The sequence below is a fragment of the Salarias fasciatus genome, chromosome 11, assembly GCF_902148845.1.
Source record: "Salarias fasciatus chromosome 11, fSalaFa1.1, whole genome shotgun sequence".
Classification (NCBI taxonomy): domain Eukaryota; kingdom Metazoa; phylum Chordata; class Actinopteri; order Blenniiformes; family Blenniidae; genus Salarias; species Salarias fasciatus.
In genome coordinates this window covers 851,398-874,319 of record NC_043755.1, presented here as the reverse complement: position 1 = coordinate 874,319, position 22,922 = coordinate 851,398, and the positions used below count along the sequence as shown (strand labels likewise).

Below are 22,922 nucleotides of genomic sequence, written 5' to 3'. Positions count from 1 at the left end.
CTTTGCTACATTTCAGAATGAACCAGATGACCACACTGTTGGTTGTTATGGCATTAATTGCCTTGATTATTCAATGTGTCTGTTGTTTGTCTGGTTTTGATTCAATGCTTTGATTTATGCTGAATTTGACATTAAATTGTCTCTAATTTGTTTATGAAGTGGTTTGTTAGAAATGCAGAGTCATTGTATTGAGTTTGACTAGCAGAAGGATCTTTAGCTTTATTTTGAGTTCTCAAAAATAAAGGCACATTGGCATCAAAAATGGGATGAGAAAGATAAATGTAATTCAGATTTTTACCAAATGGTCTGCTATAACTGATATTTAGTTATAGCAAATGGCTCCATCTACGTCATCCTCATATTGAATTTGTCATACGTGACCGTTTTCGATGCCATTGGATCATTTAAAAAAAGGCAAAAACAAAGCCGAGGGTTTGATTGGGTTTGTTGATCTGACCTTTGCTGTTGTTTTCCAGAGTGAGACCCCCCTCCCCGCTGCGTGCCGCCATCCGGGGAATGCTCGGTGGCCACAGAGCGGAGCCCTGAAACACAATGAGCAGCCCGGACCAATGGGTCACTCTGACCCCGGCTGAGTTCGCGCTGCTGCAGGAGTACACTCAGTGTGAGTAGAGAACACACTCTCCCTCTGTGTCCCACTGTGCTCAAGACATTCTGTATTTTCGAGGACAGCGAAAGGGACAGGTGACATTTTAGCAGAGGCACCGGATCACATGTGCTGCTTACTGCGCTCCACCTTCACCGAGCATCTGGAAATCTTCAGATTTACCTCAACAGATTATGTCTTCATGTTCTGTCTTTGCTGATGGATTTCCACAGGATCAACCCCGACTTTAGCATCACTCAATAGCTTGTGGATAAAAACTGTGATAATCAAACATTTGCGATCCTCACTTTTATTGAACAACATCATATTTTCAGCTTAATACAACTGTTTTATATCAGTGACTGGATCCCAAAGTGAAAGTTTTTATATACATCTGCACACATGCAACAGAAAGCTAGAATAGTTCTCATTTACCAGTGCAGTTATTTTATAAAAGTAGGTGAATACTTCTGCAAACCCACTTCACTTCAGCTGGTTCTACGACCGCTTCATGGTAGTTGATCGACGGCAAACTGAAAGCTCCATCTGTTTATGTGACGGCAAGTCATCAGGCTTCGTACGGGATTTTAGTGCATCAGACTCATAGTTCTGGCATCTTTCATGGATCTTACGAATTCATCTGCCGTTCCCACGTTATTGAGACGAAGGTTGTGGGAGTCTGGAGAACGTCCTCAGTGATACTGGAGAAAATTCCGGGTCCGCCATGAACAGATTGCCAGGCGATCGCAGGGCTAACACCGAGCGACACGCAATCAGCGCCACACTCTTTCACTCGGAGGACTATAGATGGAGTTGCCAATCAACTAAGCAGCCATATTCCTTCACTGTGGCTGAAAATATGTGCAGCCACCTGGAAAACGTGCACACGCCGCAGAGAAACACACACGACGACAGTCAAACCACTGCAACAGTGTTACACTGAGGATATCATAAAAAGGTCAACTATAGGCCTTGATTCTGGCATCCCACAGTAAATATTTATTAAATTCACTGAATTTGGGAACCTGATAGTGAATAATTATGAAAAATGTTTTTTAACCTTGCTCAAACATGTGGTGGCTACACAGGGTGGTATCTTGTGTCACTTTTGAGTTTTCAGCTCGTTATGAAATTTGTTGCAGCAAATGGAGATTGTTTCCTGAACACAGAGTTAAATCTCGTTTTCCTTATTTTATGAATAATTGTGCCATTCACCGTCAAGCCATTTCTGAAGAATTCCAATTTATGGATGATTTTTGCAGTTCAGATTCCATATATCCATTGTTCTTTTACTCTTTGTGATCATGCTCTGACTGACAGTGTTGACAGCTGTAAAGATATTTACGGTTGTTCTTTGAGTCTTGTGGTATGTTATAATTATTCCCATTAAACTCATGTTTTACTGTTGCAAATCCTGACGGCATTGTTAAGTTTTGAGTGTGAAGATACCGATTTTAATGGTGTCAGCCTCACAATACTTTCGGCTGGAGAAATTATGTTTGATTCACAGGAGGTTTAGGTTTCAGCCTTTCTGTGTGGAGTTTGCATGTTCCTCTTGTGCACGCGTGTTTCCTCTCACGTAAATATGGAGTGTTTGACTGACTGTTTCTCTGTGTTGGGCGGGTGACCTGCCTTCAGCCCGTAGACAGCTGGGACTGGTCAACTGGGAATGAGTTAATGGAAGGATGGATTCATAAGAATCCATCCCTGCTGCAGTGTTAAAGTCATTTGTAGATTAATCTACCTGCATGTGGTCGCATTATGCATTATATCTGTATATTTTCAAGTTTTAATATTTGAGTTAATTGAGTCCCACCTGCTTTAACTGACCTGTAGTCATAAAGAGGCTGGCAGAAATTGTCTGACTGAAACCCCATGAAACGAGCTAGAGCTTGATGGTTTTGTGTGTTGCAAAAGAGAGAGACTGGTGTGCTGTGGAATCTGGAACAGATTTAATACAAAAATATCTTGTAAATCTTGTAGGATACTAGATGGCATCCTGTGTGTCGATGAACGTTGTCCGTGCACGACTCTGCTCCCACTTCAGATGCTTACAGATGCTTTTCCCTGCAGACCACCAACACTCAGCAGATTCTCTCGATGTTCTGATCCAGCTGTCTGATCCAGTTTGATCAGTTAGGCTCCGTTTACATATCAATGTTTGAAGTGAAAGCAGGCGACAGTTCACCCAACAACATTGCTCGCAGCTGCTGGAAAAGCAACTTTTTAAAAATGCTGCTACTGTGCACGTGCACCACGGCTGTTCTGAAGAGTCTTCTGTCACATGCACGAGTCGATGGAAACTCTTATTTCGAAGTTTATATTCTTCTGAGACTTGATGGTTTTATCAGATTGACAGTCGGCTTTAATAGCAATCCAACGTCATCGTCTGTCAGTATGATAAATGTCCCTGTGCTCCCATTGCTGATGTTTGTAGTGTACTGCTCTCGCATGTGGGTTCATTCCATAAAACGACTAACAGCAACAACTAGTGGCCCTACGTGAAAACTTTTTCAGTGTTTCTACTATTTCATTGTAAATAGACATCATTTTCTAAATGTCGCCGTGTAAAACGCACAACTTTTCTGAAATGAAAACACAAACGATGCCTTTTCTCTTGAAATGCCATAACGGAGCCTCAGTGTCGTCCACTTCAATCATATCTGTGTTGATCTGTGTAAAAATTTTCCCCACTCCTGTAAAAACTGAAAAAAACCTTCATGGTTTGCTCCCTCATTACCTGAGCCGCTGTTTGTCTGCAAACTTTCCCCCGAATCGTCCTCAAACTTTCGAGTATTTTCAGCTCAGGCACATTTTCGCTTCGTCACTGCTGGAAAGTTGGCTGCATCTCCACCCTCACGGCTTCAGCAATCCCCCTCATATATGGAAACGAAGCATCGGTAGAAGCCCCCGCACACACACACACACACACACACACATCCACTCAGATAGCATCAAACCACCGAGGTAACAGTGGAAGCCTACTCGCCGTAAATCGCAGCGCTGTTAAATTCGCTGTGGTTAATCTTAAACGGGCCGCGTTCTAATGATATAATTCTGACGCTGTAACTGAGTCGGCGTCGCCCATGAAGGAAACTCAATCTGCCGGAGCGTTTAATCTTTGGGGTGAGCTGTGAATGATTTATTCGCAGCTTCCGTGCTCAGCAGACTGACTGCGCTCTGGACGCCCGGAGTTTATGTTACGCTTTGCGATGTTGACACGTTTCATCATTTGGAAATTGTACCGAGAATGGAAAATTTGATGATATCTGGCAGGCGCGCTGCAGGATGCTGCACACCACCCACACACACCGTGGGACTGAATAGCAGAGAAGAAAAGAAAAAGAAACGCTAAACGAATCATTCGGCAAAAGAGAAACTATTGAACTACCTGTTGATCAGGACAGAGCCTTTAAATGACCAAATGATTGGAATCTACAGTATTTGAATTAGATCTCCTTTCTCAAAAGCAGTGTAGATCTATTGTTGGATTAGATTTCAGAGCATTTGTCAAACTGAGTCTTTGGAACAATCACCTCTCATATTCAGTTCAGATTTGCATAATGAATGCCTTTCATCTGGGTTTTTTTTCCGTTTCTGTTGGAAATGACATTCCTACCCTTAATTCAGAGATATCAAATATAAGGCCCGTGGGCCAAAACTGGCCTGCAAGGGGCTCCAATCCGGCCCGTCAAACCGCCAGGCAAATGGTAACAGTTCCAAGGAAAACACCGAAAAACCTTTTCTTTTTCTGTATCATTAAAAGTAGCTACATATTGAGATTGTGGTAATTTTCAGAAATAAAATTGTTTGGTTTTGTGAAAATATAACATTTCACCACTCTGCACCAGAGTGAATTTAAAAGTTATTCTGGTTCTGTCTTACAAACCCAACCCACTGAAGACGAAGTTAGGTTGTGTTTGAAACTCCCGATTTCACTAAACACACACGTTTCCTGGTCCTTCTTACCGTTATCGAAAATAACCCCCTGATGGGTTTTCAAGTGTTTCATGAGAAGATGCTGGAATTTACAAGTTGAAGACGTTATTGAGATAAGTCTAATTTCCTCACAGCACAAGGAGACACCGAAGGGGTTGTTATGTGTTTTCTCTCAAACACATTAGCTCAAGCTTAATAAAAACATGAAGAGAACGAGGAATAAAAATGTCCTGAAGGAAAAAGGAGACAAACGGATGAGTCAAATAGATTTAGTTCACACCGTCTTCAGGGTTTGTGGTTCATTTCTCCAGTGACAGTTTCTCAAACTGACTCTAAATTATAACTAATTAATATGAAATAGAGCGTATTGCTGCTTCACATCAGAATCACTGTAACTGATGAAAATATGTAAACTAGGAAGATTCAAATTACAGTTGTAACAGAAGTTTTATTGCAACCTTTTTCCTTTTTAACTTTTATTGAGTTTTACTCAGGGAAAAAACTGGAATGCGATTTCCTCTTGACAGGAACAATATCTTATATCAGTGGTAATAATTACTGATCCACTCTTTTTGGGACAGAGCAAGTTAAAATCTCTGCTCTTCATCATGTTCATCATTATCAAGTTGTAAATTAGCAGTCAGTGTTTACAAGATTCCAAAATTGTAAGGAAAACAGTTATCAGAAACATTTTACAGAATTCTCTGTAAAGTTTCCTCAAGGAGTTGTTTTTAAAGATCTGTCTGTTTTAGTTATGCGATGACTTCTTGTGAATTTGCCCATGCAATCCAAGTCCTCCACTTGGTTTGCCCACCGTCTAATTTCGCTTCTTTAAACTCACTGCAATGTTAAAGTGCAGTAAGTTGTGATCACAGTGCAAGAAATGTGTTCACAGAAATGCTTTTCTCAAATTCTCGTCCTCTCTATTCCCTTCAAATGACAAACTACAGATAAATTTCGCCCGTAATGCTGACGTCTGTAAATGCGCCTTGAGCTGCAGCCTGAGAGCTGAACCCATCCTGATATACTGTACGTCCGTGAAGGAACGCTTGCTGATGATTTCAGATAACCTTGTTTCACCGAGCTCCGTGTATCACAGGTAATAAAATATCTCTTTCTCCGAGCTGAAACAAAAGTCATCTCTGCGCCACATCTCCCCCCCCGATCTGGTTTAATGGAGCCATGCTCGCACACTTTCATAAGGCTTTAATGGCCGTGTGCAGAAGCGAGCACCAAAGGTCTGACTCACAACAATTACAGCTCCTCTTTATGCCACATAATTACTAATGTGAGCCATGTGGCAGCGCGCCGCTTTATTATTTTACCTTTTAGGGTGGGAGGAAACCTCTGCGTATTCCTGAACGCAGCAAACATGAAATGAGTTTTGTCCTCTGCTTAGTCTGTGTCACACAAAAAGCCTTAATCATGACATCGAATGAGGAACTACGTTTCCTCGCTGAGTGCGACGGGCAGCGGATTCATAATCGCGCCACCCTGTAATGGGTTTACGTTTATGGTGTGTTAATAAAGACACACACTCGGTGTCAGTTACTCATTTGTAGTCGCGGTTGGCAGAAGGCATCCAGAGGAACATGAAAGAGCCAGCGGGCAGCAAGACATTGTTAGGAGAGCAGAAGATCAAATGCATCCAACCCATCAGTGGTTATTCTCTCTAATTCAAACATATGAACTGGGAGTCTTGATCCTCTGGAGGCTGCCATGGTGAGCAGACGCAGCTGCAACGTTTTAGAAAAGCAGCGTTTCCTCCAGTTTCCCGGAGACGGAGTCGAAGCATTTATTTTTGGCTCCACCTTGCGAGCCGTTATCAGAAAGGTGGTCTGGTTCAGCCAGACACATCCCTCATGCAGACCCACGGAGGAATGCTCCTTCTCCGTGTCGTCTCTGGGGTTTCGTACTCGCACACGGTCACTTCAGGAAAGAAAAAAGTGCAGCGTGGAAAAAAACCCACAAAAGTTCATGAGCAGAAATGATGACATGAATTTCGAACGGCCGTTAAGCTGAGTCTCCCTGCTGCGTCTGACCTCAAGATCCCTCCTGTCACTGCTTGTAAATAACAACCCGGGATGTTTAAACTCCCTCAGCGAAGACATTCTCTCCTTTCTCAGCTTGAAGGAGGCACTTCATCTATTTGATGGACTCACACTTGGGGGTGTTTAACACTCTCGCTCTCTTGTTGTAGAGCTAAAATATCGGGTGCAAAAATTGTTGGCGTCTTTTTGCCAGACTATAATATGTTTGATACATCTCTCACATGTAGGGTCCGATCCACACACACACGCGGATGTACGCATACACACATGCAGAATCTGATCTACCAATGTGCATCTTATTAGCTGAAGCATGTCATGCAAAATACTGGGATGCTAATACCTTAATATAGAAACGCAATGTGGTTTATCAATGGAAATGTTTGCATCGATGATGACTGGATGAGTTTTTAACATATTTGAAAAGGAGGTTCAGTCATCAGAGATGCTGCTGTTGAAAATGCTCCGAGCCTACAGCGCTTATTCTATGAAACGAAAGTGTTAAAATGATGTGTTTTCACTTTACACGTCGTCTTGTAAATGGGCCTCAGTAAATCAGACCTGGCGGCTCGTCATTTAACCACATTTAGACAGAATCGGCTTGAAGAATCACAGTGAAAATCTGAACTGAATCCTCACTTCAAGCTAAGTGTTGGAGTCTCCTCTCTGCATCCTGGCATTAGGTTTCCCTCAGTGGTGTGAAGCCCTGATCATTGGCAGATAAAATCTGGTTTACTTTTTGTAAAAATACGAACCATCAGCCTCCTTTTAACTACCTAGACTTTGTGCCTGAACTCCCTGCACAGCAGCTGGATATCAATCTGTCACATGCTGTGCAGTTCTATAAACACAACTGCACCTCAGAAGTGCTCCCAGACCAAACATCCACCCATCAGCTCAAGCTGTTGCACTATTTGGTGTTTGCAATCAGTGCTTTGTACTTAAATCTGCAACAACAACCCGTGAAGACGTGTTCCAGGTACAGAGAAGGCACGTGACATGAAGTACAAACCTAACCAGGCACCTTTCTTTAATTTGTAAGAAGCAGTCAACATCTCCAGAGCATGTGAGAAAACAATACTTTTAATTAACTTCAGTAACATTAGGACCTGCTTTCTGTGGTGCAGCAAATTGATTTAGCAGTTGAGCTCATAAACTCTGTGTAGCATTCAGTAATTATCACAGCAAATCTCTCTCGGATAAAGTTATTTTTTGCCCGAAGCCGAGTTATAAAGCGGCGAGTGAGAATAAATCACCCACAGGACTTCTGTTATTTCACTCAGGTTTTGATTTGTTTTACAGCAGCCTTTCTCCAGAAAACGGCACTAATTAGGAGAGTTCTCGTCTGTTTGTCTGGTTGTGATCGCAGCGAGAGTCGGTGCACCCTCAGCTGTTTATGCAACATCGCGTTTAAAAGGAGAACTAGAGCGGAGAGTCCGGCCTGCTCCCTCACCGATGGCTGCTCACTGAACTCAGGATGCCAGTTTAATGGGTGCAACACCTGCAACATGCAGTATTTTCTACTGGATGCGCTTTGAGCTTCTGAGGGTCCATCCATCCATCCATCTGAAACAAAAACGCAAACCGTCAGGAGTTGGTTCCATAAATGTTTGCAGTCTCATTGAAAGCCGTCCTTCTGTTGGACATGTGGAATTGTTGTATTTTCAGCCAGTCCGTCTTCAGGCTTCTTGAGTTTGTCTCTCCGGTTCTTCTTTTTGCTCATCACGGTGGTCCAGAATAGTTTCAATTGGTAAATGTTGCATGTCTGCTTATCATGCTGACACCACTGTTTCAGTCCTGAACTCAAACCATTGCTGTGAATTCTTCCTTCTAGAGTTTCTGAGTAACTCAAGACACCACCTTGTGGCACAAACCTGTATTACATGACAAAGAGCTCTTAGGCAAGTTGAATAATTTGCTGACTTTGGTCAAAGATCATCACAGTATTGTGTTAAAGGTGCATTAAGGAGTTTTTCAACTTTAAAAATACTTATTTTCCACCACAAATATGTTACAAATATTCAATAATGTTAAGCATCTGGCGGAGTAATGGCGGACAAAACAAAACCTAAGGATATAAGGCCAGCGGGAGCATGCATTACGTCATTCCTCTCAAATTCTCCCCAAAAAAATTCTGGTGCCGGACCGGCACTGCAACTTTAGTGACAATTTCTCACTGTTAGCTGTACTTACAATGAATATATTAGGGCACACTGTACACGAGCAACAACTGAGCAGTATTGAGGATGGAGCTTCCAGAAAGTTAAAAAAAAAACCGGCTTCTAGCACTGCCACAACTCCAGCACAGACCCCACCAGGTAAAAGAAACTTACATTTTGCTCGAGCGCTACTAAAAGAGCGAGGAAGGAGTTCTCCTCTTCCGTGCACGTACATGGATGCAAGCCACAGGCACGAGTGTTTCATTAAGCTCCAGTTACACCCAAGGTCTGCAGGGGTCGTTGTTTCGCATAAAACATGCAAACTCCTTAATGCACTTTTAAACATGACTGCTTGTCATTTACAACTATATTAATTAAAATTAGATTATATATTACGCTATTGATAATAGCTTGATCAGGTTGTTTGTAAAATAATCGGCCTTTAATATTAACGTTGCACATTTTCTGCCTGAAGCAAATACTGTGGCTGCTCACAAACTCATACAAACTTTATATTTATGACTGGCCACCGGGACACTCCTGAAAACTCCGCAACAGCCATCAGTCTATCACCCCGCTTTAATAGTTTATTGATCATACAAGTCAGATAGAAGGATGTTGACAGCCAGCAGCAGAAAGTGCTAAAGCAGCCATATATTTGGGTAAAAAGCGAACGAATTTCAGGATTTATCACAAGCTCAAGCTAAAGGAGTTGAGTGTTTTGCAAAAGTCGTCAAAAACATAACAGAAAATGAGAGAGGGAGGAATTGGATCTTTGGAATAGAGCCAGTTAATGATCGTCCAGGAATCTGATGGTGGACGATCAGAAGCCTGAATGATAATGTATTCATGTTCAGACCCAATCTAAAATAATATAAATGTCTGATTTGGTTTTTTTTTTTTTTTTGTTTTTTTTAAGGGGCTATTAACAAAGTGCGAGGGTGCTGACTTTTGGATGCCTTCATGACAGACGGAGAAAACGTCTCTGCTGCATTTCTTTGAATCTGCCTACAAAATACCAAAGAGCAGATTTTTACAAGAAAAAAAAAATCCTGCTTTACTGTCTGTTCTGTGTTAATGAATTTGCCCAGAAAGAGGTGAAATGAAAGCTGCTATTTGATTGTTTTGTCTCAGTTCTTAGTACAGGATTGGCATTATTTAATATGCATATAGTCTAAGTTAATATTGTGAACTTGATTTTCAATAAATGTTTATATTCACTTTTTAAAAACATGTTATGTCACTTCTGGGAGGGAAATTTGTGTTTTGGTGATCGAAGAATATCAGTTTGTTGTTTAGCTGAGTTTTATATTCATCCAGACGAGGGCTATTTAGAGCAAATGTACCGTAATTAAAATGCATATTTACTTATGCAACTTAGAATATCAACTGTGGTCATTTAATATCGTCAGCATAATCTAATCTTATTATTTCAGAACTTTTGCTTATGCATTATTATGCATGCTCTGATGAATAATACATTTTTAGAGTAACTTCTAGTGCCTTGTAAAGCACTATATAAAACCAATGCAATATTATTATTATAAGATATATTATTATAAGTTGTGCATCCGCTGTATGCATGAATCCATAAAACCTAATCCAATGCAGCCGGAGTTGGCCCTCCCTCCAGATCTAAACAAGAAATATAGGAGTTTAAAATAAGGTACACTTAGGTAAACATTGATGTCATTGGTGTGAACATAAATCAAACGTGTAAATGAAGGTGTGAAGCTAAACACATCGTAAATGCACTGACGCGCTCTAAATATTTATTCTCAGACTCAACTAAGAAGCTGAAGGATGTCCTGCAGGAGTTCCATGGAGATGGCGTGTTGGCTAAATACAATCCAGAGGAGGTACGCTTGTTAGAGGCTCCTATAAATAACAGATCGTATCTGATGCAGCCTGTGGGATCAACACATCCTGGCTCTGCTTCACCTCACCGTTACCGCACATCTGAACACAAGCAGTGCTTTTTCTTTGTATTTTGTAATGTAATGTAATGTAAGGTGATAATTGCTGCCTTTAAATACCAAATACACATAAATGGGATTTCATAAAACTGTATTTACAAACATGGCCTATTCTTTATCCCATAATTATTTTAACTCAAAGATCAGATTGTATTTTTCAGTACATTGCATGTTATGACTGTGTTATGAACATGTTGAGTTTTTTTCCACTTCCTCCATGCTGCGGATCACAGAAGCAGGAAATCCTCAGTCAGGTAAATGTCTCCTTGTCCTTTTTACATTATTGTGAGCCAGTTTAGCTAAATATTCCGCTGAATATAAGATGTTTTCTGAATGCAGTAACAGTGAATGACTGAACTCTGACTTTCAGAAGTACCGTGTAACCTCTGAAAGAGACATTTGACTCTGTTTTCTTGTACTGTACTGGTAGTGTTGTGAATATTCCTTCATGAAGGAACACAGAGCTCCAGCAGCAGTGTGTTTGTAACAGATTTAATAGTTTAAGATTAGTTGTTTCAGTGGGCTTGCTACTTCTGTCATCCAGGAGAAGAGTTGTAGAGCTGCTGTCTGTTTCTGTTTCACAGCTTTTTCATCAGCATTATAAAATCCCGCGGCTTGATCGGTATTTAGCTTAAAGTCAGGTTTACTGGAGGAGCACCTCATTAATCCTGGACTAACTCCGTCCTCCTGAAAGACGTCCGGCTGCAATAACACTGACGTCGGCAGCCCTGGATGAGCTTTAGCTTCCCCTTTTTTAAAAGCTGTGCTGGTGGATGATGAGTATTGCTGCCACTTATTGTACAAATTGTTTTAAGAAATGACAAAAATCCAGAATCAGGTTATCAATGCATGACAGTATCAGAAGTAAAGCAAGTTACTTTTTAGTTACAGGTGCTATGATAGTATCTGCTGCTTTTACAGGCATTTTTTAGCACCTTGCACAACACAGGCAACAAGTATGTTCAAAGATTTCTGCAAAGACTTTTATGAAAAGTCTACAGATTCGGTCAATTACACCGAGAGCTGTATCTTTCATCTTTCAGAAGAGGGAATGGGATAAAAGCAAACACAAAGAGTGTAAAGAAGCTGCAACCGCGCTAAAATAGACCTTGGCCGCCCACAGCCCGAACACAGAAATCTGCATCGTGCATCCTGCAGCCTCGTGAGGCAGATCTTCCCCAGAATGAAATGTGGCTGTTTTCTCAAACTGGAAATCTTAAAGCTTGATCACAAACAGCGCGTTCTATTTTCGCAGGAGATCGACTTCGAGGGCTTCAAGGTCTTTATGCAAACATTCCTGGAGAGCGAACTCCCCGAAGAGTTCTGTCAACACCTCTTCATGTCGTTTAGCAACAAGGGGCCCAAACCCAGTCCCTCATCGTCTGACAAACCCAGAGTCTCTGGTGAGTGTAGAAACCAAATTCTTCCCTCTCGCAGCTCCCCGGATCATAAACAAAGTACGTTGGTGGGGGTTTATGTTGTGCAGCTCTTCCCTTTACAGCATTTCTTCAATGAATTGTTGCTGTCAGTTTCCTAAATGAGCCACTCTAATCTGCCGTTTTCCCCAAAAGTCTGAGTGCTTTGCTTTTCTCTGCTGGGCAAAAAAAAAAAAAAAAAAAAAAAAACAAAACCCAAACAAATCCCCCTAACTGCTGGTGCTTTGTGCCGTAAGGCAGTCGTCCCCTTTTATCTTCCTCTGCCAAGTCCGTCCCGGCGGTTCATGATGTAAATTGTAGCGTAGCGGCTGCCAATTGTGTGTTGGCAATATTGGTGTTTGTTTACAGAATTTGTATTAATCTGTGGTAATGACTCACTGGTTTTAAAATGACACTTGTAACCAGCGTTGCTTCTGTCTGCACTCTGCAACTTGGCTCAACACCTCCGTCACTGCCCACGATCTGCGATGAATAATGGAGGCTGTTCTTCCAAGAAGAGCATCGAGCCGAGAACAATACATTCCACTGACCTGTTGGTCGGCTGTCAGACTTCTAACAAAAGAGCAGGGTGGATTTTTATCATGGAGATGCAGGTTTACTGCTTGATTGTTTTACCTCCAGAGTGGAGAAGGTGCATCTCTCATGTATGGAGTTTAAAGCAGTCAGCGATCACGTCGAGGGTGAAGAAAACCACGAGGCTTTTGGAATCAAGAATCAGTCTGGAAGAAGCATTTCCTCTTCCCATGGTGTGCGTGCACAGTAGCAGCGTTTCTGCCGTCGACCAGTGGACACTGAACAGGACATCAGTCGACCAGATCTTATGACGGAATGCGAACCGTGAACGAACAGTGGCTGCATAATGTTGACAAGTTGCCTTTCTCACTCCCAGACGGGAACAGAAAACGCTGCACTGTGAAAATCCTTCTTAAAAAGTGACATTTTCAGCGACAGAGAACACCTTCATCACATGAACAAACAGCCAAGACAGGATTTACAGTTTACAGCCGAAGTGAGGAGCGTTGAATGTCACAACTCTGAACTCACACTGCTGCTGTTTCCTTCACGACAAGTTTCAATCTTTCTTTGTGAAAAAAAACGTTGTTGTCAGCAGCAAACCATTGACATGTTTTAGTCTGAAGTGAGTTTTGAAAGTATCTGGAGCAGGGATGTCAAACATATGGCTCGCTGGCTAAAAGCAGCCCAGCAGAGCGTCTGGCCTGGCCTGTGAGGTTTATACAAACGACAGAAAGAAGAGAAAGCAGCTTTTATATTCACTGTTTTCTAAATGCTGCAGAAATCGTGCTTCCTCAGAAACAACAGGCTCACATCAGTCTGATCAGACGGCCTCTAAAATTAGTCCAGATTCTTCTTCTTGAGGTTATTCACAACAGGTTTGTTGCTCTGATTTATCTTTTCTTGGTTTTTTTGGGTCATTGACGCCCACATCGACTCTCACTGAGGTGAACGAGCTCGTTCCTCTTCATCCTCTTCATGCTGTGCAGGTTGTTTCAGGCCGTGCCGCTTCTCGCCAGTGTTTAATAAAAAATCCCTCATTACAGATTTATAGGTTGAGCGTGAGGCTTCTGTGCCGTCACGGAAAACTTTGTTTCTCTAAGTGTTATCTCGTGTTTTACTTTCTAAAATGTATGATGCAGTTCCGCAGTGGGAAAAATCGTGCGGTATTCAGTATTCAGGCCATGTGATCACCCCTCGGTGAACTTCACACCTCTGAACCGTAACGTCAGGGGAGACAGTGGAGGCATGGTGGAGGCCGCTCTGACCTTTGGTCCGTCTCGCCGCAGGGCTGAAGCTGATCAAAGGCAGCTCCACCCCGCTGAAGACCCCCGCCCCGCCCCGGCCGCTGGACACGGTGCAGCTGAAGGACATCGTGTGCTACCTGTCGCTGCTGGAGGGGGGACGTCCCGAGGACAAGCTCGAGTGTGAGTGAAGTCGCATGGCGCACGCGAAACATTGGAAAAAAAGCAAAGTAAACGCAGAGTACACAGGAAGAACATGTAAACTCCACAGTCAAACCAGTACACCACCAGGAAAAAAAATAACGAGTTTACGTCGTGTGGCTGTGGCTCATGAATTTTTTCTCTTAAAATCCAGACGTTAATGGTTCAATTCCCCGCCTCATTTAACCCCAGTGGGCAGCCATCGTCGTCTGAGTGGGAATGTTTGAACGGCATGAAGAGTGTAAAGCCCCGCTGAAGACTGCGGCGCACTGCAAATCATGTTCTGCCAAAATAAGAAGAGAAGCAGCAGCGTATTCACCAGCAGACTGAGCTCCATGCTACATATCAAAGAGTTTCAGGACTCGCACACCAGCGATGCTACGTGCTGAACACGACTGAAGTTTGATTTCACACTGAATAACATTTAGAAAATAAACTTTTTAAAGTAATCCAGGCTTTTTCTGTGAAGAATAGCCTCATAAAATGAATAAATTAGGGTGAAAACTGTACATTTTTCTGAAATTGTCCGCCTCGTTCTCATCTTTTCTTCACCTCATTCGATAATGTCGTCATTTTATTAGTTTGAACAAGAAATATATTCATTGCAATTTGCTTTCTCTTTGTTTTTTTTTTCTTTGTTGTTCTTTTCCCACTGGTGGAATTAATCAGTTAAATGTGCTTTTTTAAATTTTGGCCACATTTCTAATCCACTCGGGCTTGAGATTCTCTGGACAGGAGGTCAGGCGAGCAGAAGCCTCAAATGATTATGAAGAGAAATTTATTAAACTCTTTCTCCTCCGATTCTGCTTTTTATAACTCGATCTCTGCAGCGTCTGCAACACGTCTGCGGTGGAGTACACGAAGCCTCGCAGCAGCAGCCTATTGACACACCTTTTAATTGCATTTATCACATCATTTATTCACAAGGTTACACTGCTTAATTGGGCAGCAGCCTTTTTTTTTCTTTTCTTTGTTGCCTTAAATCTTAACTATCTGTTGAATTATTGATCGGCTTTGCAGTCATTACATGCAGGACTGACTGAATAATTCAGCTGCTGCCGCCTGTTAGTGTGGGTGTCGCTGGACGTCTGGGGGTTGACCTCTTCCAATATTCAGCTTTTTGTCTCCTGCTCTCTGTCACATTACTCCTGTGGTGGATGGCGCCCTCTGCTGGCTCGTTTCAGCACTACTCGGTCGTTTCTGTGCTATTGTGAAATTTACAAAGCCAGAGAAGATGAAGTGAAGTATGAATAAACTGTCTGCTTATTTATGTTTCAAAGAAAGAGTCAAACAGTTGATCAAGCGAGATACTTTCCATTTGTTTGACGTTACTGAAGTCTGGAACTGGTTTATGTTATACTTATTCCAACAAAATGACATTATGGTAACCGATCCTTCCCAAAAATATATTAAAGCCAGTGAGCAAATTTGTCCAAACAAAATAATTAGGTGAACAATAATGGAAGTCAATAAATATTTCCGAACTTTGCTGAAAAACTTACAATCAGGGAAAAAAAGTGACAAAAGCTGACAGGAGACTAAAATGATCTTTTTTTTGCAGACTTTAAATACAGAGCATTTTCAAAATGATCCTACAATTGGCTGATTAGTGGCATTTTTGTGGGTTTTTTTTTATATCTTTCCATTTCCCTTTCTTTTTTATTCCATAAGCAGATGGTTTTTCTGTTTCTTTATGAGTTCATAGTAAACTGGGAGTGACTGCGTTTCGGTACTCTTCAGAAATGCCACTTTAAGATTTTCACGGTACATTCCTTACCATACCATACCAGCTTTATTTATAAAGCACTTTAAAAACTTTACAGCCGGCCAAAGTGCTGTACACAGACAAATATAAATCACAAGATACAATATAAGAGCAGACAGTGCAAAAAAAAAAAAAAGATCAATTCATAACAATAAGAACATCAATGATTAAAAGCCAGTAAAAAAAGATGTGTTTTCAAAAGAGATTTAAAAGCATTCAGTGACTCTGCCTGTCTAATCTCCAAAGGCAACTGGTTCCACAGCCGTGGAGCAGTGACATTCATAAAAAAAAAAAAAAAAAACACAAAGATGATGTTTGACAACAGATCGTCAGATACCCTGGAAAGCATTTATGGGCTTTCTCCAGGTATTTTGATTTCCAAAAAAAAACAACATGCATTCAAGGTTAAATTGCTCCAACTAAAATGCAGGCAAACATCCAAAGTAATACAAATATGTGTCCTACTTTGATATACTCGATAGATGTGTGTTTTTCAGTGTGTATCTAATGAAATTCATCACAAAACAACAATATAGTCCAGGTGTATAGTTCCAGGAGACGTGATTTTGAAGTTTGCGATCAGAATGATTCAAAAACTTTTCTTCCCCCCACCTTCATCACATCCTTCCCATCATCCTTTGCAGCGTGATTACCTCTTTCAGGCCTCCTCCAGTCACCACAGTCACCTACTTCCAAAACCAAACTCCAGTCCCCGGCATCACTTCCCTCCTCACTTTGCACCGAAAGGTCGCGTTGCCCTCAGGAAGCTGCCTATTAGCTCCTCGTTAGAGGCGCCGCCTGACGTCAGCGTCTGGCGGCGGCGCCGCCCTCTCCGGGTGTCACGCTGCTGGAGGAGTTCTATCCGTGAACATCGGGGTGGAAGCCGTCCGCGTCGTCGTCGTCACGACTCTGCTGCACTCACCCGCACGCGTCCTGTGCCGTGACGTGAAGCAGCGCCCAATGGCAGCCGTTGTGATGGTTTTGTTTCCATGGCGACGCGCTGGAGTGGTAATCGGGGGACACTTAAAGTTGCGGCTTTCAGCTGCTTTCAGCTGCTGGGATCTGGGCTTTGTTTTGGGTGTGAATGCAGTGAAGCACACGGTGACATTTGCACCAGAGAGTGCTGCAGAGTCTCCTGCTAAAATAAAAACCAGAAAACCAGAAAACCGTCCCACACAGCGGGACGTTAAAAATTCAGAGGAGGGTGTCACTGCTGAAAGTCAACATGTTCTCTTTGTCTCCACAGTCATGTTTCGTCTCTATGACACAGATGGAAACGGCTCTTTGGACAGCTCGGTAAATGTCTTTTTTCTTTTAATGCATTTGTTACGTTCAGATGTATAAAATCTGAGTTTTAGATCCTTCGTCTGGTTTGAATCAACATTTTTCAATTCAGTAAAACTCTCCAATTTATAATTTGTAATTAGACTTAACTTTCCAAGCATCTGGAGTTTTGCTCAATTCGTTCTTTTCCTGTGACTTTTCACTTTTCCTCACTACATTTGTGACAAGACAAATGTCTGAACGTTGTCCTCTTTAAATCCTTCAGACTGGATCATTTCTTGTTTTAACCTCTTTGACTTTGATTCAGATTCACAGTTACAGGATAAAATCAGCTGATGGTCACATTTATCCACACTGAAGCTGCAGAAAATATCCCTTTAAACTCAACACATACACACACCCCGGGCCAGTTAACCAGTCCGACCCACTCGAGATGGAATTGAGTCTGAACTAGGATGTGTTTGACACCCCTGCTGTCGCATTATAAACCATGTATCAATTCCAACTTCCTTTTCAGCTCAAAGTAAGTAAGGAAACTACATCACAATAGAGCTGAATTTCTTTGAAGTAAAATTAGTTTTGGAGGATTTGTGCAGTTTTCTTTTCGAAGAGATGCATGTTGGGGACACTCGTCATATTGATTCATTGAGAATAATGAGACTAAAAGTGAGACCTCCTCTACGGCCCGAGTGATACTCAACATTAAAAAAAAAAACAAAACAGTGCCTCATCGTAATAATGTCACCCTCTTCTGCCCCCCCAACCATTGTAATTAAACCATCAGCTCTTCCCACGCTGCCTTTGTTTTCCCCCGTGCGGCGCTCTCTGTGCCCCAGAATGACATTTCCAACCTGTTATTACTGGCTGCTCGTCAGGCCATTCACGCCACTGGCGTTTGGTAGCGCTGCGCTGGAGGAGGCTGCCGCTCGCAGAAAGGTAAAACACTGTGTTTGTGTGCCTGTAATGACCGAGTGTGGCCTCGCCGCAGGAGCTGGAGCACATCATCTCCCAGATGATGCACGTGGCCGAGTACCTGGAGTGGGACGTGACCGAGCTCAAACCGGTAAGATCTGCCTGACACTCAGCATGCACCTATTGATCCCAAATTACTCACTTTTACATGTTTTGTTTAGAAAATTGCAAACAGTTACAAATGTAATGTGCACTATTGATAAAATGTAGAATGATGATGATGATGATGATGATGTCTCACAGTGTTGTTAATAACTTTTTAATGTCATTACAGTAGTTTGACTGATTTGCTGGTAAATAATTCTTTCAAATTACTTTAAAATATAAATGTAGTGAATGTGTAATCATAAATAATTCTTAATTATGAATTACTAGATTTTGCACGACAAAACTAATGCGTAACAATCTTAAATAGAATTCAATAAAGTTTCTGTGAATCAGTTGTAGAGCCTCAACAGTCGCTGTTACACCAAACTCCTGTCTATTAGAGGAGCACCTCATTAATTCTGAACAAACTCTTGATTAATTTCTTGTAGTAATTTTAACATTACCAACAGTCATATCTATTTATTTCAAAAATCTGTCTACATGTATTGATTCATACCTGCTGTTTCTTCTCACTGTTTCGATCAAAAATTTGTTTATTTCCACAAGGGGTTATTATGCTGAGGGCTGCATTAATGTGACAAAAAAGATCCCTCTTATAGGACAGTGAGAAACGTAAATAAACAAACAAGAGTAACGTGTGCAATCATTGGATTTTACTTGAGTTACTAGATTGATTTATGAACACGTAAACAACTTTTTAAGGCAGCCAGTTAGCAGATAATGCAGTAACGTCCGTTCCTCACCGTAGATCCTCCAGGAAATGATGCAGGAGATCGACTACGACCACGACGGCACGGTGTCTCTGGGGGAGTGGATCCAGGGAGGCCTGACCACCATCCCCCTGCTGGTGCTGCTGGGCCTGGAGACGGTGAGGCCGCGGGGCCGAGGGACCACCGGGGGGGATTCTAACTACAGTTTAACTCTTATACTGACCTCTACCACTATAACTACTATAACAGACAGACTCAGGTGGTTCTTGCTTCTTGGTTGCTGGTGCAGGTTGATGATGATCCAGTCCTGACCTTAAATCAAAACTTCCCAAGTCTGTTGATTTGATTTGATGACCATGAGAAAAACACATTTAAAATCCCAAGTCGACTCTGTCAGTACATCGACATGCAGAGGTTTCAAATGTCGTGAATTATTCAAACGATGGTGTAAAAATAATCATTATTCATAAGATATATGAATTTAATGAAAAAAGAGAAGACCAAACTTTTTTTTGTGATCTCGAGGTGTGAAAAACAGTAACAGAATGATAAAAATTCCTGTTTGTAATGCGAGCAGCTGCTATTTATCCTATAACAGCTTAATGAAGTTATATTTCCACCAAAATAATAAAGCAAACTATACATTCTTAACTTTTCTTTATTCATTTTCTGTTATTTTGACAGACTTCTCAAGTCATGACATTTATTTATCTCATGCTGATGTGTTTTGAAGATCTGGGAAACGCTGCAGAAATGTGCAGACAACAAGAAATGAGCACATAAGTTCATTTTGCTCAACAGCCGCCACCTGAAGATCTTTTTTCTCTCACATGCTGCAAGTGCAAATTGACTTTACCAGCGTCTCTTCTTACCTTATTTCATTCCAGTCCTGCAAAATGATTATGTTAATGACTCGCAGGTCTCAGGAGTACATTTACATGTATTATTTAATGAGTCGCTGTAAATTACTGTGATTCACAGTGTCAACTAAATTATTGAAATTTCAAATATAGATCCAAAGAGCGCTGTTTGATTTGTTGCATTGTTGCCATACATGTAGGTGGTGCATAATGCTGCTGCTGTTTTTTTTCTTTTTCGTTCCACATGTCTCCCATATCTCCTCTGTGCTTTCTGTTCTCCCTGACTCTGTTCATGGTTCTGGATTGGTTTAATGTTTTTAGTCATGTTTCTCCATGAGGATATTTCATCTTTTTTTTCCTCACAAGCCAAAATCAAACCGATTTATAGTCATGCAGTTGTTCACTTTTGCAAATTGTGCACTTGAGGGTTAGGGTGAGGTGGTGATTTGAGATCACCGTCCCTGCTGCAAAGTCTCAAACAGCATAATGAAAACTATTCAGAACCTCTTTTTGTTTTTTTGTTTGTTTTTCCAGCTGAAAATGAGGGAAAGCAGTCAGTTTACATGATGGGATGCTAATCGGATTACTCATGATCTATGTAGCCATTCTCACTGCATCCAATTAAACAACAAAATCAACATTAAGGGCGAGACACGTGGAGGATCTTTCCTTTAGAGCTGAATCCAGTCCAGTGGAACACGTTTCCTCTTCATATTCAGGAGGCTGTTACACTGCCAGTTTTTAAATCATCAACACATATTTACATTTAGATTTTTGACTTGATGTGAACTTCACCTTTTTTAATATGTCATACTTGTCATTTTTTTTTATCATGGTCAGTCTTGAACAACATCCTGATTATTCACTGCTTTTCTCGACAGGTTTTAGATGAATAGAATAGGAATTCAGTTTAAAAAAATATGTAAATTATTTTACAGTATGGATAGAACAAATATTAAATAAGACAAATAAGGATAAGAATTTAACTTTTTTTAAAACTTTCTTTTATTAAATATGCTCTCCTGCAGTTCACAGTGCTTCCACTAGATGGAGGCATTTGACAAAGGATGATAGAAAACCCAACTGGGCTCCACACATTTTATTTATGAATGAATTTTACTATAAAGGGACATCATCAAGTCTTCTTCTCTGAAATCTCCACTGACTCTAACATTAAGTAAAATCACTTATGCAGTGACTGATTACTAATCATGAAATGAAATGGCTTGACTCTAACCCCCTCATGTGTTTTTGTGCCCCTCTCTGCAGAATGTGAAAGATGACGGGCAGCATGTGTGGCGACTGAAGCACTTCAACAAGCCTGCCTACTGCAACCTGTGTCTCAACATGCTGATTGGCCTGGGGAAGCAGGGCCTCTGCTGCTCATGTAAGGACCTCGCTTTCCAGGAAGGAGCTCGGAGAAAAGCACATGCAGTCAGAGAGCTGCCGTGCAGGGTTAACGTGCACGTCGCGTACATGCTTATTTTCTCACCTGACTGCTACATGGACTTTTATTTATGGCCTGCTGTAAATGAAAAGGTTCCTGGAAACGGCTTGAATTGAGAAATAAGCTGACGCACAACAGCTTTTAAGATATCCGATTTGTTTTATTTGATACAAATAATTTAGAAACAACAGTTTTACACTCATTATTACACCATATCCTTCAGGAAGTCTTTCAAACTGCAGGATCTGTCTTCTCTTTCCTCTGAGCTTCTTCTCTTTCTTGTTGAAGTTATATATAAAAAAAAAAAAAAGTGTTTCTTTGTGTTTCCCCAGTCTGCAAGTACACTGTTCATGAGCGCTGCGTGGCTCGTGCTCCGCTGTCATGCATCAAAACCTATGTCAAGTCCAAGAAAAACACAGAGGTGCGTCCAATTGAAGTGTTTACCAGTCGGCACGCTTGGATCAGCGATGCTCCACGGAGCTTTGGTCGAGGGCCGCTCTTCCTCTAATGGAATTGAAACAACTCAATCTGCTACTAAGCATTGCTAATTACCAGGATAATCAGAGTTTAGAGAGGAGGTGCACAGACAGAATTTCATGTTTTGTTTTGTTTTTTGTCCTTGTTTCTGCTTGTTTTTGTTGTTTCTCTTGGCTTGTTTGCTTTGTCTGATTGTTATGTCTTTGTTTTTCTGCACCGCGTTTCCTTTCTCACTTCCTTCCCTCTCTATATGCCGCCTCTGCCTCTCTCCGCAGGTAATGCATCATTTCTGGGTGGAAGGGAACTGCCCCACCAAGTGTGACAAGTGTCACAAAACCATTAAGTGTTACCAGGGCCTGACTGGGCTCCACTGTGTGTGGTGTCAGATCACGGTAAGCCGCCCCCCCGCCGAGAGGCAGCCACCTCCTCATTATATTCCCACTGCTTCTTCTTGTTTTAGGGTTTTTGCACCTCGGATACCTCACAAGTCATCCCACCAATTTACACTCAGAAAACACTTGTTTGCAGTTGCGGGGTTAATGGGAAATAAAGCAGATTCAATGACGCGCGTTAAGCAAATAAATCGGGGGGGGGGGGGAGAGATCTCGGCGTTGTGCTGCCGTCGTTAATAAACGCCGCCTCCCTCCAGCTCCATAACAAGTGTGCCTCCCACGTGAAACCCGAGTGTGACTGCGGACCCCTGAAGGACCACATCCTGCCCCCCAGCTCCATCTGCCCCGTCGTCCTGGTAAGACTTCCCTCCCCTCCGGCCAGCCGGGTCCAATCTGACCCGGGTCGACTCGGTGTTATCCAATCGTCAGCCTGCGGCCCCCCCGCTGAGCGCCGATCCTGCAACAATTTGTTCAAGTTTGAGGTTATTTCCAAAGTGGAACAAGTCTGTGTGAGACCAGAGAAACTGTAACTGTAAAACATCAAATATCAAAGTTTCAACTTCTGTTTTTTTTTTTTAAGTTGGCCAGAACAAAAAACTGTGAGCGCCAGGCTTGTTGCCAGGATTGTAGAAGTAAAACTTGTGAGGCAGAATCCACTGAGGCATCGACAGGAAACTCTCTGGAAGGCCTTTGAAGTTTCGCAATGCTAAATTTATTGGATTATAGCAGTTAATTCACATTATTCAGATGGTAAAGAAAAAGTTTTCCTGTCGTGAAATTCTCCTCG

At 41.8% G+C, this 22,922-nt stretch overlaps 1 protein-coding gene across 1 annotated transcript in view; it reads left to right on the top strand.

Annotated features, from left to right (window-relative positions):
• The first annotated feature begins 479 nt into the window (after nt 1–479).
• Nucleotides 480–22,922, top strand: part of dgkb (diacylglycerol kinase, beta) — a 68,682-nt gene continuing 46,239 nt past the window's right edge. Inside the window, exons 1-12 of the mRNA XM_030102043.1 lie at nt 480–622; nt 10,533–10,609; nt 10,960–10,980; nt 11,982–12,129; nt 13,965–14,102; nt 17,132–17,181; nt 18,158–18,232; nt 18,998–19,117; nt 21,089–21,206; nt 21,599–21,687; nt 22,019–22,135; nt 22,393–22,491. Coding sequence (XP_029957903.1) covers nt 553–622; nt 10,533–10,609; nt 10,960–10,980; nt 11,982–12,129; nt 13,965–14,102; nt 17,132–17,181; nt 18,158–18,232; nt 18,998–19,117; nt 21,089–21,206; nt 21,599–21,687; nt 22,019–22,135; nt 22,393–22,491 — 1,122 coding nt within the window. The 5' untranslated portion in view covers nt 480–552. The remainder of the gene's footprint in view (nt 623–10,532; nt 10,610–10,959; nt 10,981–11,981; nt 12,130–13,964; nt 14,103–17,131; nt 17,182–18,157; nt 18,233–18,997; nt 19,118–21,088; nt 21,207–21,598; nt 21,688–22,018; nt 22,136–22,392; nt 22,492–22,922) is intronic.